The sequence below is a fragment of the Pristis pectinata genome, chromosome 31 (assembly GCF_009764475.1).
Source record: "Pristis pectinata isolate sPriPec2 chromosome 31, sPriPec2.1.pri, whole genome shotgun sequence".
Taxonomy (NCBI): Eukaryota; Metazoa; Chordata; class Chondrichthyes; order Rhinopristiformes; family Pristidae; genus Pristis; species Pristis pectinata.
This window is the reverse complement of record NC_067435.1, coordinates 785,091-803,715: the sequence shown is the minus strand read 5'-3', so window position 1 is coordinate 803,715 and position 18,625 is coordinate 785,091. Positions and strand designations below refer to the sequence as shown.

General features: G+C 44.1%; 1 protein-coding gene across 5 annotated transcripts; it reads left to right on the top strand.

The window, feature by feature from the left end:
* The first annotated feature begins 81 nt into the window (after positions 1 to 81).
* LOC127585076 (trichohyalin-like) lies at positions 82 to 18,344 on the top strand. 5 transcript variants are annotated; one of them, XM_052042231.1, is made up of 6 exons: positions 173 to 249; positions 2,035 to 2,209; positions 4,841 to 4,904; positions 7,570 to 7,626; positions 8,335 to 8,397; positions 13,960 to 18,344. In XM_052042231.1, the coding sequence occupies exons 3-6, from the start codon at positions 4,865 to 4,867 to the stop codon at positions 14,682 to 14,684; spliced, it is 885 nt and encodes a 294-aa protein (XP_051898191.1). In that variant the 5' UTR covers positions 173 to 249; positions 2,035 to 2,209; positions 4,841 to 4,864; the 3' UTR covers positions 14,685 to 18,344. The 5 variants fall into 5 exon arrangements, with proteins under 5 accessions (XP_051898192.1, XP_051898195.1, XP_051898191.1 ...); XM_052042236.1 differs by lacking the exon at positions 7,570 to 7,626 and adding an exon at positions 6,313 to 6,492; XM_052042234.1 differs by lacking the exon at positions 7,570 to 7,626.
* Positions 18,345 to 18,625: the final 281 nt, after the last annotated feature.

Here is an 18,625-nt window from a genome sequence, read left to right as displayed (position 1 = left end):
CTCCCGCTCCGCGCCTGCGCAGCCTCCCAGGCCCCGCCCCTCCGCCTGCCGTCACCGCCAGCCAGCCGGGTCCTTCCCGCCGGTTCTGCGCCTGCGCAAAGCCTCAGGCGTTTAGGCGGCCGCGCTGATCGCCTGCTCGGTAATTGTTTTTCCCCCTTTCGAGGTGAGGGAGGGGAGTCGGGGTTCGGCGTCCGGCGGGTGTCAGCGGCACCGAGGGAGCGTCGGGGTCCGCTGTGCTCTGGGGTTAGGGTAGGCCGGGGAGGGAGGGGGTGTCGGGGGAGCGAGGGGAAGGTGTTGTTGTTGTTGTAGTACACCGGGGTCCGGTGCGGATCGGGGTTGTTGTTGTAGCAGCGGGGGGGGGGCCCCGGGGGGGGGGAGGTACCGGGCCCCCGGGGGGGGAGGTACCGGGGGGGGGACTGGTGGGGGGTACCGGGGACTGGGGGCGGGGGCGGGGGGGATGCCGCAGGTTGAGGGCGATGGTGGGGCAGCGGTTCCCCCCCCCCCCCGGCCACATACAGACACACACGGAAACAGGCCCTTCGGCCCAAACCGTCCGTACTGACCGCTGGAGATGCCTGGGATCGAACCCGGGCTCTCTTTCCCCCCACCCCCACACACTCCTTTTCCCCCTCTCCCCCCTCCCCCTCTCCCCCCTCCCCCTCTCCTATCACCCCTCCCTCCCTCCCTCCATCTCCTCCCCATCCCCTCCCCCCTCCCACCATCCCATCCCCTCCCCTCCCCTCCCCTCCCCCCTCCCCTCCCCCCTCCCACCATCCCATCCCCTCCCCTCCCCTCCCCTCCCCCTCCCCTCCCCCTCCCCCTCCCCCTCCCCTCCCCCTCCCCTCCCCCTCCCCCTCCCCCTCCCCTCCCCCTCCCCTCCCCTCCCCCTCCCCTCCCCCTCCCCTCCCCTCCCCCTCCCCTCCCCTCCCCTCCCCATCTCCTCCCCATCTCCTCCCCTCCCCTCCCCTCCCCATCTCCTCCCCTCCCCTCCCCTCCCCTCCCCTCCCCTCCCCTCCCCTCCCCCTCTCCTCCCCTCCCCTCCCCATCTCCTCCCCTCCCCTCCCCATCTCCTCCCCTCCCCTCCCCATCTCCTCCCCTCCCCATCTCCTCCCCTCCCCATCTCCTCCCCTCCCCATCTCCTCCCCTCCCCATCTCCTCCCCTCCCCATCTCCTCCCCTCCCCTCCCCTCCCCTCCCCTCCCCTCCCCTCCCCTCCCCATCTCCTCCCCTCCCCTCCCCTCCCCATCTCCTCCCCTCCCCTCCCCTCCCCATCTCCTCCCCTCCCCTCCCCATCTCCTCCCCTCCCCTCCCCATCTCCTCCCCTCCCCTCCCCATCTCCTCCCCTCCCCATCTCCTCCCCTCCCCATCTCCTCCCCTCCCCATCTCCTCCCCTCCCCATCTCCTCCCCTCCCCATCTCCTCCCCTCCCCATCTCCTCCCCATCTCCTCCCCATCTCCTCCCCCCCTCCTCCTCCCCCTCCTCCTCCCCCTCCCCCTCCTCCTCCCCCTCCCCCTCCTCCTCCCCCTCCCCCTCCTCCTCCCCCTCCCCCTCCTCCTCCTCCTCCCCCTCCCCCACCACACACTCCCAGCACACCCCCCTCTCCCCTGCCACATACTACGACCTGCCCCTTTCCCCCAGCCCTGCCACACACTGCTGCCCTTCCCTCTCCCCTCTCCCCCTGTCGGCACTGCTCCACTTCTCCCCCAGTCGGTGCCCTTTGTTGTATTCTTGTATTTAGCTCACCTCCCCCACTTACCGGGTAGGGTGTTCCTTGGGGATTTTAAAAAAAAAATGAGATAAAACCTTTTCTTTTGCCTCAATTGGAAACACAGACTTGGGTGAAATTGTGAACTGTGCCCAGTCCCTAATCTCTCAAATTTGGCTCCCTCTGTCAAATGTTTGGACACAGGGGGCCAAACTGTCCATGTTGGCCTAAAGGGGATCTAGTTAGTTTACTGCTACTTAGATTTGGGTCATTAGCCTTGTGGGTTGTGGTCTTCAACACATCTGTGTTGTGTCTTTCTCCCTCCATTAGTCACGCTCTCTAAACCTGCCTGCGTCTTGTATCTTCACTACACCCTCTCTGGTGCTGTCACATCCATTCTGTAGCATGGTAACCAGAAATGGAGACAATACTGTGGCCTAACTTGTTTTATACAGTTTTAGCATGATCTCCCAGAATTATATGTTCTGTGTTTGGGTCAATAAGGGTAAGTATCCCTATAATCTTCCTGTGTATACAATTTTAATGATCTAAACTGAAATCTAAATTTCTGCAGTGTTTTGTTGCCCCTCTATGATTTATTCATGCAAGTGTCTTTTTTTGTGTATTATGTTCATAGAAATGAAGTCCAGTTGTACTTTTTAAAAATGTATTGCATTAATTCTAAAATGTTATTTCTGTACTTAAATTGTAATGATCAGAGAGACATGGGACAATAATAGAGAAATTCAGATACAGGATGAAAGTCTATCATCAGATGTTTTTATTCATTTACTTGGGGGGAGGTTGGGCTGATTTTATTTTTACCTTAGTAATGATTGCCACTTAAAATATTCCTTCAGATGATTTGGTGGAGGTGACAATTTGGGCTTGTTTTAAGAAATAAATGGATGTCACAATGAGGGATTTTGGGGTCTTTCAGGATGGATGGACCCAATGTACTTGCTCAGCCTCTCTTTGTAGGGTTGTTAGTTGTGGAGTTAAGTTTTCTCTTGCCCTGCTTTCAAATTCCATTCTTTAGCAATAGTCATTGTAACCTTTTAACTGGAAACTGGTGTTTTTAGCTCATCAGATTGTTCCTGTACAAAATGCCCTTTTGGTGGTTTGACCATTACATAGGGGAACAGTGGTCTTTGGTTTCAAAGTGACAAAAGTCTCCCAAGGGTGTTGGCCCTGGGGAACAATCCCACAGGTGCACATTCCTCTGCCTTTGGGCGTTGGCAAGCGATTTGATTTTTGGTGGACATCAAAATGGTCCTGATTCTGCCGTGGTCTGGCATCCGTGACTAAGAAATCCTTGAATGGATTTCCCTCACAATACTAGTTTAAGAACTCCCATTGCTGTGCAAACTAAGATCTATTGATGTAGCACAGGGCAAGTAATGAAGCTGGTGACTTAGGAATCTTGTTGCTATTTATTCTAGATATTTCATAAAAGATGCTAAGATAAAACTTTAATTCAGTATAGAGTTGTCAGTCATATTGAACGGGTTCCTGCAGTGACATTGCCCTTTGGAAAGTTCCAGTGATCATGAAAGATCAGCAACATTATCTTGCCTCCGACTTGGAAACTGCAAATTGTGTTGTTACTACAACCTTTCTGCCCATGCCCTGTGTTGTTAACTGGGTGGTTAAGAATTGAATTGTTAAATTGGTTTATTATTGTCACATGTACCGAGGTACAGTGAAAAACTTTGATTTGCATACCATCCATACAGATCATTTCATCACATCAGTGCATTGAGGTAGTACAAGAGAAAATGATATTGAGATGAGTTTATCTATATAGATTTGACTAAAATGTGCTAGAAATTGCCCAAGTCCTCAGAAATGGACAAGAATGGTACGATGCAAGGAGTAATAACTAAGTTATGTTAAGCTTGTCAGACTGGCGTATGAGTTTTAATAAACTCAACAATATGGTCCTAATTTATAACTAATGTTGATTTTTTTATTAACAAAAACTGGCTACTATGTTAATTTATAATTTGCATTTATTTTTATGTTCATTAATGGTTTTTGCTGCCTTTTGCATACAACTTTGTGTTGTACATTACCTTCCTGTTCTCTCAGTGCTGGTGATGAAGCAGGCATTGTCACTTCCACTCATTGCAGGTGCTGATTCATTGGTGGTAAGTGCGCTTCCAACCAATGGCTAATGATCACAGAGATAAAACTGACATAATGAGATGATTGAGTGGAAGCCTGAGATTTAACCTGTAAGGGGATTTAACCAAAAAAGGAACTGGTTATTTTAGTGAGTTTTAAGAACATTACAAAGGGTGTGGTTTGAGGTCCTATGTTGCTTGTTATACTCTCCACAGGCAACCTTCCACAACCTTTAACAAATTGTCACTCCATTTACGTTAGCTCAATGATGATCTCAAAGCTTGAAACCCAAAACAAAAGGATTTTTTGTCAAATATTAACTTTTATGGTACAGGATTCCTGGATACCAGGGATGCAACGTACAATGCTAATTAGGTTGGGTTTTAAGGCTTTTAGTACAATTACTCAGAAGTCTAATTTGGAATCCGATTTATTATGTAATGCTAATGGCAGGCCAGCAAGTAATATAAGGAAAATGCTACTTGTGCACAGTTATCATCTATTGTTCTCTAGGCATTGCTTTGTAACTGAGGAAAAATATAATGCAGTCTTAAAAAGAAAGAAAGCCAATCATGTAATGTCCAGAGCTGGAAATCCACAATGGCTTTGATGGGAACTTCCTCATTGTGTGACAGCGCAGCTCAGATATGAAGTGTTTACTTAATCGTTTGATTTTATGGCCTTGAAGTAAGGCAGCTGAACCTTGGTAACAGCATAAAGCACTGCAATGTGACCTTTAAGAAAAAAATGTGCATTTATATAAGGGATTATTTTTAGTCTTAAACATGCCCTTCAGAACTTTACAATGATGTCCCTTTTGAAGTGTAGGTACTATTGAACTACTTCACATGGTCAATAACTTAAATCATTGAAAGTCACATTCTTAAGCAGGGCTTCCTTGCGCAGCGCTCTGTTTTATTTAGATCCATATTTTGTTGCTATTTAAAATTATTTCCGGTTTTGGCCATTTGCATTGTAAGAGATAATATTTCAGGACTTTTCTTTGTAGAAACAGGATTATACCTGAAGAACTATGAATGAACTGTCTTCAAATGGACATCCTTTTCTTTGTGGTAAGACCTTAACCATCTCTGACAATGTCTAAATACAATGTAAAAATCTATTCCACTTTGGAGCAAAGTGTGTACCTGTAATTTTTTTCAAAGCTTCCTCTGCAGATGTTAATGTTCTTCTGGGTGGTGTGGGATGTAAAGGTTTGGGGGAGAAATAGTGCTGGCTTTCCAAGGAAATCATTATCAAAGAATGTTTTCACTGTATGTGCAAGTCACGAGATGCCAAGTTCATGAGGTACAGTTCACTTCATGCTGATTAGAATAATTCTTTAAATACATTCCTATTACCTAGTTTGAAAACCATTGTGTCCCACAGCCTCTAATGGGTGAACTTGATCAGATGCAAGCAAAGTATTTGAAGTAATAATGAATGAATGAATTTTAATAAACTTATTTAGAATCACAAAAAATACAAGTAAGAAAAAACACAGCTTCAAGCACACATTAAAACAGAATAGTAGGAATATGGGGTGCAAAATAGTCAGTAATTTAGAAGTGCAGATTTTTTGTTCAAGGTGGTACTGGAGGCGTTTTACAGGCTTTGTGCCTGTGATGCTGCTGCAAGCAAGTTTTTCATTGTACCTGTGCCTCACCGTACTTGTGCACATGGCAATAAACTCAACATGACTTAATAGATCCAAGTTCTACAGTTTGAAACATACCACTTTGTATTGGTCTAACCTCGAGACACAAGAAACTGCAGATGCTGGAATCTGGAGCAACACACAAACTGCAGGAGGAACTCGGTGGGTTGAGCAACATCTGTGGAGCGAAATGGACACTCGACGCTTCGGTTTGAGACTCTTCATCTCAACTGCAGTCCAGATGAATGGTCTCGATCCATAACGTTGACAGTCCATTTCCCTCCACAGATGTTGCCTGACCCGCTGAGTTCCTCCTGCAGTTTGTTTATTGATCTAACCTCATTTAGTCCTCCTCCAATTTGTACACAAAATCTGAGCCATACATACCATTCCATGCTCAACATCTCTGCTGAATTAGCTGATTTTGAACTGGACTGCTACAGTTGGCATCCTGGGTTAGGAGAAGGGAACCAGATTTCAGCTCCAGGTTAGAGCCTCACCATGTGACCCAAGTCTGATGGGCCCCAACTCTGACAGGTTCAGGTCAGATATCAAGAAAACACATTGGAGTCAGGTTGGGATTTTTTTGTCTAAGCAGTAGTCTTATTCACGTTGCTGTAGTGACTCCTGAAGAGAGTTTGTGTGTGCACTTGGATAGCATCAGGTTGGCTGTAATGTTTCCTGAAGTCCAGTAAATTGCACATGTGATTGTCTTTGGGTGAGGTGTAGAGGAAATGTGTTGCTCTTAAATGGTGCTGTAGCAGCTGTTGTCAGCCTTTAGTGGATGGGAAGAATGGTGATGCCACTTTCAATGACTTTTCCAGAGATTATACGACAGTGCTCGGTAAACTAACTGGATTCCAGCAGAAAGCTTCCCAGCTGTGGAATCCCACAGATCGCAGCTAGTGGCGGAAACTGAATTCAAATGTTCTGATCCATCCCATGTATTCTAGCAAAGAATAAAGAATAGTTAACAGCTGCAAGCTACTTGAAAGTCTTATAATGTAAGTGCAAGACCTTCAGAAATTTAAACACTGGTTTTAGCTTTCTACCAATTGATTGTTCATTGTAGTGTATAACCAGTGTATTTATAGAGCTAATTAAACCATCCTTGGCATTAGATTTTATTATATAGCAGAGTGAGTAAATTGTATACCACCTTCTTTGTTTTTCCCACTAATGCAGAAAAGTAAATGCTTTAGGCATGGTGTTGCATGAATCTTAGAAGTTCATGGCACACATAATAGCTGACAGGCCATGCTGTCTGTGCCTGCTGGAAAAGTGATCTCCAGCCTAATGCCACTTTCCACCTTCTGGTTTACAACCTTGCAACACATTAGGAGCTTGCCTGGGCACGTGCCAAATGTCATGATGGTTCCTGCTTTTACCATCCTCTGGGCTGTCAGTTTCAGAGCATTCCGGGTGCGGGGAAAAGAAACATTTTCCTCAACTCCCTTTGGAATCTTTCTACCAGTTACCTTAAATCTGTGCCCCTAGTTACGGACTTCTCTGGTGTATCCAATAGGCCCTTCTGTCCACTCTATGTAGACCTCAAGCTACTCTGTTCCAAAAAAACCGAAGCCAGACTACCCAATCGTTTCTTGTAACTAAGATTCTTCATCCCTATCGACATCTTTGTAAGTAGTTCCTTGAGCTTTCTAGTGCTGCCACAGTTGCTGGAATGTGGTGACCAGAACTCTGTGGAATTGTCTAGCTGTAGCCTAACTAATGATTTGTGCAGTTCAAGAATAATCTCCCTACTCTTATGTTCTATGCCTTGGTTAATGAAGTCCAGAATGCTGCTTCAGTTAAATAGCTTGTCGCTTTCGGGAATCTGCAGGTGTGCACTCCATGGTTAATCTGTTCAGCTCCATGCCTCTGTATCCTACCACTTGTCGTATGTATCCTTGCTGTGTTTTATCTCCCCAAATGACTTTCATGTGCATTTTATAGATGTGATCTGGTTTTTGAAGTTTTGAAGCAGTAGAACTGATTGATATCTGAGGGGTAAGGAGGCGGAATGATACACCTTGTGTCTTTAAACTTTTTTGTCCTGTCAATTTTCTATCTGTTTCCTGCAGGGCCTGACTCTGGCTGGGCTATGGTTCCACAAGTGCTGTGGCTCTTCTGTACCCAAGGTATACAACATCAGTTAGGGCATGACAGTGGAAACTGATGCCTCCCAGAAGTCATACCAGTTGGGGTGCAGTATTGGAGGGCTACCAGCAACTGTAGAGCCATCACCCACCAAATGCTGGAGCACAGTGTGGTTGGTTTTGGGGATGGAGGCATGGATGGGAAAAGTGCACAGGTGGCTTCTGCTTTTATTAAAAAGAAATAACCAAAGCAATTTTATTGTGCAGAGTTTGGGGAAGTTAGTAAGACACAAGAAATTAAAGCTCAACTCTTGACATTATTATAAGTTTGCAATTTTTTTTATGTGGAAGACTTGTAACCACAAATTTACAAAGTGGATCATGGTGACAAGAGTTATCAACCATTAACAACTTTGTTTCTCTGAACTTCTAATTTTCTTTGTTTAATTAAGAAGTGCCGTTTGGAAAAATTTGTAACTTAAAGGTGCAAAATTAATAAACTGACTGCTAAATTGTCCTTAAAGTTTAATCTTAGCAGCTACTTCAACGTTGTAGCACTGATGTGATCTGTAAGAAAGCAAAACCAAATCATTAAATTTTGGTGGTGATACTGAGACTTCATTCAAGGATGTGAGAGCAATGTTCCTTTTTATGACTGTGCTAGTTCACCAGGAACCTCAAGTATTTTCTGCTATTTGACAAGTATTTAAGTATTTTCACTATGTGTATTCTGTTTCAAAATCTTTACAGATTGGGATCAACTCCGGAGAACTATGACTGAACTGTCTTTAAAAGGCCTTCCACTACTGCAAGGTAACTTTATACGTCAATAAATTTAAATTAAAAAGTTGTAATTTAATCTTAAGAATATTTTCATTCATGTTACGTGGTACATTGAAATCAGTGAATAGTGGTGTCAGTTCACCATCCTGGCTCATTTATTTGGTAAAAAATGCTGCTGATAAATCCTACAGTGCTTCTTGAACCTCTCTGAGCCTGTTGCAATGCCAAAGACCTCCCAATTTCTGCAACAAACCATAAGCATGATGGAGAACCACCTCTCTAGCACATACTTCACCTAGGGATCCAAATTGCTTCTTTGTAGAACCAAACAGCACAGAAAGAGGCCAACTGGTCTGTCGTGTTTGTGATGACTTTTGGAATAAACTACCCATTTAGTCCCCTCTGCTTCTACTCACATTGTTCTTTAAGATATTGAAGAGTGACTTAAGTTGCTCTTGAATCTATTTCCTATAACACTTCTTCGCTATCAAACTCTGACCACACTCACAAAATACTTTTGATTATTGATTCTAAAGAATTTTCCCCAATTTTGCTAAGTATTCCCAACTCCATTAGTAATCTATTAATTAACACAGTTGTAATTCATAATCTACAGGTTCCTCATGCATTTTTCTCCAGAATTGCTACAAACAATTAATATGGCCAAAATAGAATGGTTATAGCTGTGGAACTTTGCAGGATTTGGCAGTGTAGTCATTATATTAGTGAACTGGTAATCTAGGGGTTTAGCTAATGGTTAATTGACACCATGAGAGCTGGAAAATTTTAAATTCAGTTTGTCAAATAAATCTGGGATGAAAAGTGAGTATTTGTGACCATTAGTACACTGTCCAGTGTTTTTTAAAATAAAAGTTTCACTAATGCCCTTTATGTCATGACATTATTTTGCCTTGAATGTGACTTCAGTTCATGAGTGCCCTCTAAACCTGCCCAACTACTCAATTGAATTAGACTGTTCTGACAAAGTCTAATAAAATTAAAACTGGGTGAAACTGAGCATCTGATTTGGAGTTGAAGGCACAGACAGCTTGGTTAACCCCGACAATATTGGAGAGATGTCAGCAACAGCCAAGGTCCCAGAGCCTCTATCACCGTCCCCAGGTTTGTCGTATCCCAACACCATGAGTTCCACTGGAGGTGGCAGCGCAGTTACATACAGGAGGGAGGGAGTGGCCCTTTAAACCCTCAGCCTTTGGTCAAATCTGAGAAGGAAACTTCTTGCTGATTACCATCAAACTTAACGACTGCAAAATCTGTACTTCTCCACGATGAGCACCTTCTGGAAAAAGCATTGAGAATACAATTCTGCAGGTTCAATTGACCCTGACTGGAATAATAACCATCAGGTCGTCCCATGGAGATAGTCTTGCCTTCAGCAAGGGGGGACTCTACCATGAGGCGTGTTTACAACTAGTGTGTTAAATAAGATGAATTTGGATCTCATCCCTCACCTCAGGAATGGGCTGTCCTGAGGCTCTGTGGACTCTCAACAGTCGTAGACTTTACTTTAGCACCCCCTTGTGGCCCAGCATATCATTACCATCCACCTGGGGAACCACCCCTGGTTATTGATTACTGCCCTTCACCCAATGAAGTGTGAAATTGCACTCAAATATTGGGTCTAACGAAACTTGCCAATGGTTGGATATTCTGTGAGGAGTACCTTAGCTGACTTCTCAAGCATTTACAATGCAAGGCAAATTGTGACTGTGATGGAAGATTCTGTGTTTCCCAGAATGAGTGCAGTTCCAGCAACACTGGAAAGTCAACGCAGTCCTTGTGACTGATGTTCCATCCACCAAATTACATATTGACTCTCTCCACCACTAATGTATCCTGGCTATAATGTGTGCTGTCAGCAAGGTGCACAACAGCAACTCACCAGTGCTGGTCTAACAGTATCTTGTAAGTCCTGGATCTCCATCACCTAAGAGGGCAAGGCATCTGAGAATGTTGGCACCTCCAGGTTATTGTGCAGCTACATCATCCTTCCCCCGCACTCCTGTACCAAAATCCTGGTACTCCCTACTATCAGTATTGTTGGGGATGACTTCCCCACACATACTGCAGCAGCCCAAGGGACGTTTGCCATCACCACCTTGGGTAAGTAAGGGTGACAATAAATATCGGCTTTCTCAGTGGGGCCCCTCTCCTCATCCCATCCCCCACCTTAACTGATCAGGGTGCTGTAACTCTCCAAAATATATTTTTGATTGATGGTGTACGTTACATTGATTATGTTGACTATCAAACAACTGTGCAGCTCCTCTACAGACAGAGCAATAATTAAAAATATTAATGTTTTATGTTCTGCTTGTGCTGTCTGCCCAAGATTGGATCTCAAGTTGCCCATCTCTTTAAACTTAGTTCTTCAGTTTTACTTCTAGTCCCTGCTTGCTGACTCAATAAACTTACAAACTATCATTTTATCAAATTTGCTGCCTGCTATTCCAAAGCACTCACTTTAAAAGAAGATTCAATGTGTGTGTCTGTAAACATGCCAAAATCTTTGCTGGCTAAAGAATGTTAAATTAAAGAATTTTAATTTCCTTACCTTTTAGTTTACCCCACTGATCCTGAATGGTGCTTGTGTACACTTTGAGTCACAGTTCCTCTCCATTACTTCTGCTCACCTGGCCATTCTTTGTGATAGCAATGAATGTTGGCAGGCTGTTTGAACATGGGGACTGCAGCTGAAGATAAGCCTGTTTCTACGCAGTTTCCACCTGTAATGAAACCCTGGATTTTTTCTTTTTGGTTCTTCCCCCTCCCCATTTTTCCCCCCACTTGCCAGGGCTCTCTTACCATTGAGATCCACTAATCGAGTTTAGACTGAGAATTGTTTGCTCTGATGTTATTAATATTGTCAAGCAGCTCTTTACTTGTTTGGTAGAGGACACCGTTAATTGAAATCTTGAGCAGATGAGTTTGATCCTGAAAAGGAATGTAAATTGCAACCCTTTTTGTGTAGGTGTATTAGTTGTGTAGTGAAGACCTGGATCAGGCCTCAAAACGCTCAGATTCAGCAGAAAAGTAGAGAAAAGATCAAGGGATTGAAGTTGGGGACTAGACGTCAAGTTACTGCAAATATTGCTTTTCAGCTTGAAGCTAGAAAGTAAGTCAGCTCATCATTAGCTGGAACTTTCCAGCCCTGCTTGCTTTGCATTGTTATCGTAATTAAGGCCACAGTTTTGCCTCCTGCTCCATTCTAAAACCCATTGTATTGTTTTGTATATAGTATTCCAGAATGAAGGTAGGTAGGAGCTTTTATCTGCCTGGTTGGTGTGAAGGCTGATATCAGACCCTGGAATCTTCTCTCTGAGATGAAGCCTTTCTTTCTGGCAGTTTATATTGGTCCTGGGAGCACATGTTTGGTCATGATAGGATAGGAATTTGGTCACAGTGACTCGTGCTGCAAAATATCCCGTGCAGCTTTGGCCAGAGACAAATTGGATAGTGTTGCCTTAGCATCAATTAGAATACCTACTAAGGGGTAATGGATAGCAGGTCTTTCCGTAGGCTGTTGGGAAAATGTAACTGGGCCCTTGCCAATATAAGTTATAACAGACTTGTGGAGGTGTTGAGATATCTTATTTTGATCTTTTTCATATCTCTGGTGGCCCAACAGATTGTGGGCCTAGCCCTATGCCTTATCATTAACGGGATACAGCATCCCAGGACTGTGCTGTACATAACCTTTATTGTTAATTTAACAACAACAGGAAATCTAATAATACAGGGGCATTTTGTCTACGTGACTGGATTAGTAATCTAGAAGTTTGGACGAATGATCAAGAGATCAGAGTTCAAATTCCACCATAGCAACTGGGGAACATAAACAACTTCTGTGGGCTGGGAAAAGTTGCACCAGTAAGGACTTTGAAACTGCAGAATTGTTAGAAAGACCCAACTGGTCATTAATGTCCTGTCAATAAATGAAGTCTGCTATCTTTGCTTGGTCAGGCTCATTTATAATTTCAGCCCTGCAGCAATGTGGTTAACTCTGAAATGAAACCACACAGTCATAAACAGGTCGAGCCTGATGGGTTGGGCATTGCTGACCCTGTAGATAATGCCACATCCTGTGAATGAGTGAACCAATAAAACACCAAGTTAGGTAAACATTGAGAATAAAACCTTGACACAGTAGGAAAGTGACAAGTGTGGACCCTTTTATTCATCACAACAAGGACAGTTAAGCTGGGGACAAACTTTTTTTTACACAGAGTGGTGGGTGCCTGGAATGTGCTACCTGGGGTGGTGGTGGAGGCAGATATGATGGAAGTGTTTAAGAGGCTCTTAGATGGGCATGTGAATATTGCAGAGAATGGAGGGATATGGACATTGTGTAGGCAGAAGGGATTACTAGTTTAATTAGTTTGTCACAACTTTGTGAGCTGAAGGGCCTGTTCCTGTGTTGTACTGTTCTATTAAAATTGATCTCTTTATTTTGAGATCAAGAAAAAAGAATCACATTCACTGGGTAATCAGAAGACGTAGATTTAGCATTTTCACCTAAAGAATGGAAGGAGGGGTTTAAGTATTTTTTTGTCATCCCAGGGACAGTTGCAGATATTTGAAACTATGAAGCATGACAAGGTTGAGTGGAAAGTTGAAAACGATTTTAAAAGTTTAAGACAAAGCAAAAGTGACATACTGTAAAGTTAGATTAACTGCCTGGCTCTTCCAGAGAGTGAGACAAAATGCAGCCAGGTTGGGTAAAGTATAGAATGGAACCAGTCTCGTAAACATCTTTGGTTCCATTCTGTACTTTATTCAACCTTTCTCCCCCACAGATGTTACTCCATTGTCTATGTTTGCAGCATTCACTAATTTAAATTTGTTTTCTTATTGCACATTTGTAGTGTATTTTTTAAAGTTATATAAAATAAGCTCCTTATCACCAAATAGAAAACGTAAGCAGAAAGATTAATTTTCAATTCCTCTTTGCCAACCAGCCTTTGTTCAATTGTACCTAGGCTCAGTAACGCCAGCCTGTTACACTTTCTGACAGTCAAACCAATACCATTAGCTGACTAGTACTAGAATGTGGGAAAAAAAGTTCTTATTGTAACTGATCTTGTTTTTCTTTCTCTCAATTTTTTTTGTCTTAATCCACCTTTGCAAGGACCCCCCTAGCTGTGGGTACCCTATTCCAGCCGTTGCAGCCTTTGAGCTGGCATTGTGGATGTGTACTCAAACACTACTGTGTGCACACCTTCAGTATAGCTGCACGTGTCTGTGTTTTTCCCTATCCTTTCATGGATAACTAGTCTCCCTTTGGCATGTTTCATTACTGGTATGATTGACAAATATAACTATTGATGTAGACACTTGTAATTTGCAGCAAAAACGGATTATAATCCAACTTCCCTGTGCTTCTGCAGTCCTCTCTTTAAAATATAACTGGTTTCTGTCCCCTATTAAAATCTTTTTAAAAGCTGTTACCAGATCAGAACAGCAAAGTTTTGACTCAAAATCTCATCTGTAAGATAGCAATGTCTGTTTCAAAGCTACCTGTCGTCGCCTCATTAATTATCATTTGTTGTGCCTTTTTTTTTGTTTTGAAAGATCCAGTGATCGGAGAGCTATTAGCAGAGAAACAAGCTGTGGACTTGAAGAAAGAAGAGAAACTGAGGAAGAACAGGGAGGCCATGAAAAAGCACCGAGAAGGAGAGACGGCAGAGCAGAGAGAAGACAGACTGCGCAAGAACAGAGAGGCAATGAGGGTGCGCCGGCAGATGGAATCGGACGAGCAGCGCGATAATCGGCTACGTAAAAACCGCGAGGCTATGAAGCGATACCGTGAAATGGAAACTGAAGAACAGAGAGATGAACGGTTGCGCAAAAACAGGGAACTGATTAAAAGTCGGCGGCAGCAGGAGTCTCAGGAGCAGAGACAAGAGAGACTGCGGAAGAACTGGGAGTCGACCAAAGTCCGACGGCAGGAAGAAACTGAGGAAGAACGAGAACACCGGTTGCGCAGAAACTGGGATGGGATTAAAAAGCGCCGCGAGCAGGAGACGGAGGAGCAGCGAAAGAAAAGGTTGCAGAAGAATTGGGAAGGAATCAGGAACCGGAGGCAACAGAAAAATGAGGGTGAAAAGGAAGACATGTTGTGTAGGATTTGGGAAGCAATGAGACAGTTTACCCAGCAGGAAATGCAAGAAGATCGAGACAAGCGATGTCACTTGCTGTTGGACAGGGGACTTGTGGAAGGAACACAGGAGGAGAGGCTACAGAACAGGGAGACATCCAGGTGCTGCTTCCAGCAGGAGATGGAGCAAAGGAAATGAAAAGGATAGCTGAATTTTTAAAACTGAAGAACATAGTTTCTTCAGTAACTTTTTAACGTTGAAGTCTTTCACCAATAATGCTTGCCTGCTTTAGCTTATTAAGCAATGCTGGTTACTACAAAACAATTTTATGCCATAAAACATTGGATTAATACTGAGACGTGCAGATGGTGGATAAAATCCATCTTAATTCATTGTGATCGATGATCCACCAGACTTGAGTACAACTGTCACAAACGGGAACATGGTAACCACGGAATCAAATTAACTCCTAGAAGTAGGAGCTAGATGATTGATTCCTTGGTCAGTGGCAACTAAGTGCATAAGAAATAGAAGCAGGAGTAGGTCTTTTATCCCCTTGTTTGGAAACGAATTCTCTTTAGTAAAGAAAATGCAGGAAATGTTTCATTACGTTGTATGTTACAGGTAACGTGGACATTGTGATCCAGATGGGCAACACAAATTCAATCCTATCTGCAACCATGCACTTCGGCCCGTGTTGTACTGCTGGTAACAGACGCACATGGTTCATAAGCCATGGATGTTATGTAATCTTGTAAGGACCAGGAGGAGAGAAAACCAGCAAAGTAATGGAATGCGTTGCCCACTCTCTGGGTTCCACTAACTAAAAGGTATGGAAAAGGCAAGGAACGGTGAGGCGCAGACGAGCCATGTCCCAAATATGGTGTGCACTCAAAACTCTGCCATGTTTGTCAGCAGCCACTGTTTGGACTGTTAACAAAAGATCGGGACCAACACAAGATGCAGATGTGTGCGGTGTTCTGGAGAATTGTTGCCTTTGTTTTTACCAAGTATCACTGTACCTGCAATGATTCTTTTTTAATCGGTTACCAATTCCCACTTACCTTCCAACTGGGGCTTGACACCACACCCCATTTCCCAGATGGTGGAGTTTGTATTTGCTTTGACAAGTGAGGAACAGGGACACTCTTTTGATCAGGAAACTTTGGGGGAACTCCTGTGCTTTTGTTGTGTTTTCCTTTGATCAACTAATGAAAGTAGAGTTTTGATTCAAATTCTGCTGAAAGTTGCTGTTACTAATGTTTTGCTGTTTATTGTTGCTCCAAGTTGCGATTCTAATTGTGGTAAGATGCTTGCGTATTATATAAATTCTATCGAAAAGATGACATTTGTGATTAACATGCTAGAAGAAAGCGCCTTAATGTGGCTTGATGATGTCCAAAGGCGCTGGACATTCATTGGTAACCATTGGAGTGTAGTCACAAGTATTATGCAAACCTGTGGGAACCAATTTGCAAAAGCAAGGCCTCCTAAATAAATAAATCAGTTGTTTTGGTGTTGGCTAAATGGTAAATATTGTGTAGAACACCAAAAGACACTTTTCTGTGAGGTTCAGCCAGCTTTGGGCACAGAGTCTTGGTTTAACATGTCATATCAAAGGCCAACATGTGAGGTATTGAGAGTCCAAGCTGGCTTTGATCCTGGCAAAAGTGAATGAGAGAGAGGCACTTGTACCTTCTGTGTCTGGACTGATGGGATAACTGAGACTTTAACTTCCATTGTTTTTACTTGTCCCTGGATCGGAAAAGTAACCGAGCTCTCCTGAGCTTGGGTTATGATGGAGGATGTTTTCTTTCTGTTGGTGACAGACCAGTTCTTCACCTTAAGCACTTGGTTTTGCATCATAATTAATTACAGCGGAATTCTGTTGTGTTTACCTAGCACCAAAATGAAATGGCAGGAATCCAACTGGAAAAAGTGACAATTGGTGAAGTGTGAAAGGGCTTCTCCTAACTCCTCCATCATTAACCAATCATTGGTGTTTTGCTTTAACTGGAACTATGTTCAGAAGCCTATTGCAATCATCTGGAAGTCAACGTCAGTTCTGGAAAATCTTCATTTTGTGCTAAAATGCATGTTGAGTTGATGACGTTGATTCTGGTTACTTGGATGGTTCCCATCAATGGCATTTATCTGAGCACACTGGAAAAGCCAGGACACATCCAATCAATGATGAAAGATGTCATCGAGGGAGCTACCTAACAGCATTTACATAAATGCTCAGTTTGAGTTTTGGCAGGACCACTGTGTTCCACACCACACCATGGCCTTGGTCCAACTGTGAACAATGGGGCTGAATTCGGCAGGCAAGGTGAGAGTAACTCACGGCATCAAGATGTCTTGGCTTCAAGGACTCAAGAGGTTGTCACTCCAATCTTGTAAAAAGGAAAATGGTTTTAAAGTCTTTGAAAGCCAATATCCCAGCTCCAGGACATTGCTGCAGGAGGTCATAGGGTCAAAAGTGGCATTTACCGTCACCGAGCTCCCCCATCATCAACATCCCGGAGGGGGGAATGGTGTCACCATTGACTAGACCATCTACCACCGGAAACGTTCACTCCTTGTCCCATTGGTGTACCATGGCTGCAGCGTAAACCATCTACAAAATGCACTGCAGTTAGTGGCTGAGGCTGGTCCAATAGCAGCTCTCAAACCCACCACCCTGATCGCTGAGAAGGATGAGGTCAGCAAGCACAGGGGAAAACCAACTGCAGTTTCCACTTCCAATCCCCCACCACCCTGACTGGGAAGGTACATCCCCATTTCTGCAGCATAGGGATGCAGAGGTAATGCTGGTGCCTCAGGTTCAGTCCTGACCTCCCATACTGTCTGTGGGTTTGCACATTCTCCCTGTGACCTTGTGTTTCCCCTGCATCTTGCATCCTAGTCATGTCCGTTGGTAGATAAATTGGCTACTGTAACTTGCCCCTAGTGTATAGATGGGGATAGGAGAATCAGGGTAGGGTTGGTGGGGCATGTGAGAGTTCGAGGGAAATATCTGGGGAATGGGATTGCTCTGGGAGCCAGCATGGATGCAGTGGGCTGAATGGCTGCCTGCTCAGTTAGGGGAAAATCTGGGAACTGTTCCCCAACAGCACTGAGGAATTACTTGCACCTGAGGGACTGCAGTGCTTTACGGGGGTGTCTTCTCAATGGCAATAAATGCTTGCCAGTGAGGCGCTAATTCTGAAAAATGAATAAGTTAAGTAAAAACTACCCAATCAAACGGTTGGAATCTCATCTATCAACCGCTGGGCTACACAAGGTATGCTATTTGCAGTCGCTCATACTAATTAAGAGAAGTAATTGGTTCAATTGCTGTCAACCTCCCCTCCAGTGACTCTGTCTACACTTCCTGCTGCCTTAGGAAAGTAGCCAACATAATCAAGGGCCCCTCCCACCCAGGTCATTCTCTCTTCTCCCCCCTCCCATCAGGCAGAAGATACAGAAGCTGGACTGCCTGTACCACCAGACTCGAGGACAGCTTCTACCCACTGTTATCAGACTCAACAGGCCTCTCGTATGCTAAAAGATGAACTTTTGAACCCTTGATCTTCCAATCTACCTCATCATAGCCTTTGCACTTTATTTGTCTACCTGTACTACACTTTCTCTGTAACCGCAACACTATATTCTGCATCTTGCTTTCTTTTTACTACCTTGATGTACTTGTGTATGGAATGATCTGTCTGGATGGCATGCAAAACAAAAAAATTTCACTGTTCCTCAGTACTATTGTCACATGTATTGAGATACAGTGAAAAACTTTGTTTTGCATGCTATCCATTCAGATCATTTCATTATAACTGTACATTGAGGTAGTACAAGGGAAAACAATAACAGAATGCAGAATAAGGTGTTACAGTTACAGAAAGTGCAGTGCAGGCAGACAATAAGGTGCAAGGCCATAATGGGGTAGATTGTGAGGTCAAGACTCCATCTTATACTAGAGAACTCTTCTCATAACAGTGGGGTAGGAGCTGTCCGTGAGCCTGGTGGTACGTGCTGTCAGGCTTTTGTATCTTCTGCCTGATGGGAGATGCAATGAAGAGAGAATGTCTGGGGTGGGAGGGGTCTTTGATCTTGTTGGCTAGAATCACCTGAGAACAGGGACAAAG

Bases quoted from the DNA above. Each gene is read 5' to 3' on its own strand.
- LOC127585076 (XM_052042231.1), top strand. From the start codon at position 4,865: ATGAATGAACTGTCTTCAAATGGACATCCTTTTCTTTGTG. The intron at 4,905-7,569 runs GTAAGACCTTAA...TGTTTCCTGCAG, and splicing joins TGGACATCCTTTTCTTTGTG to GGCCTGACTCTGGCTGGGCT. The intron at 7,627-8,334 runs GTATACAACATC...AAATCTTTACAG, and splicing joins GTGGCTCTTCTGTACCCAAG to ATTGGGATCAACTCCGGAGA.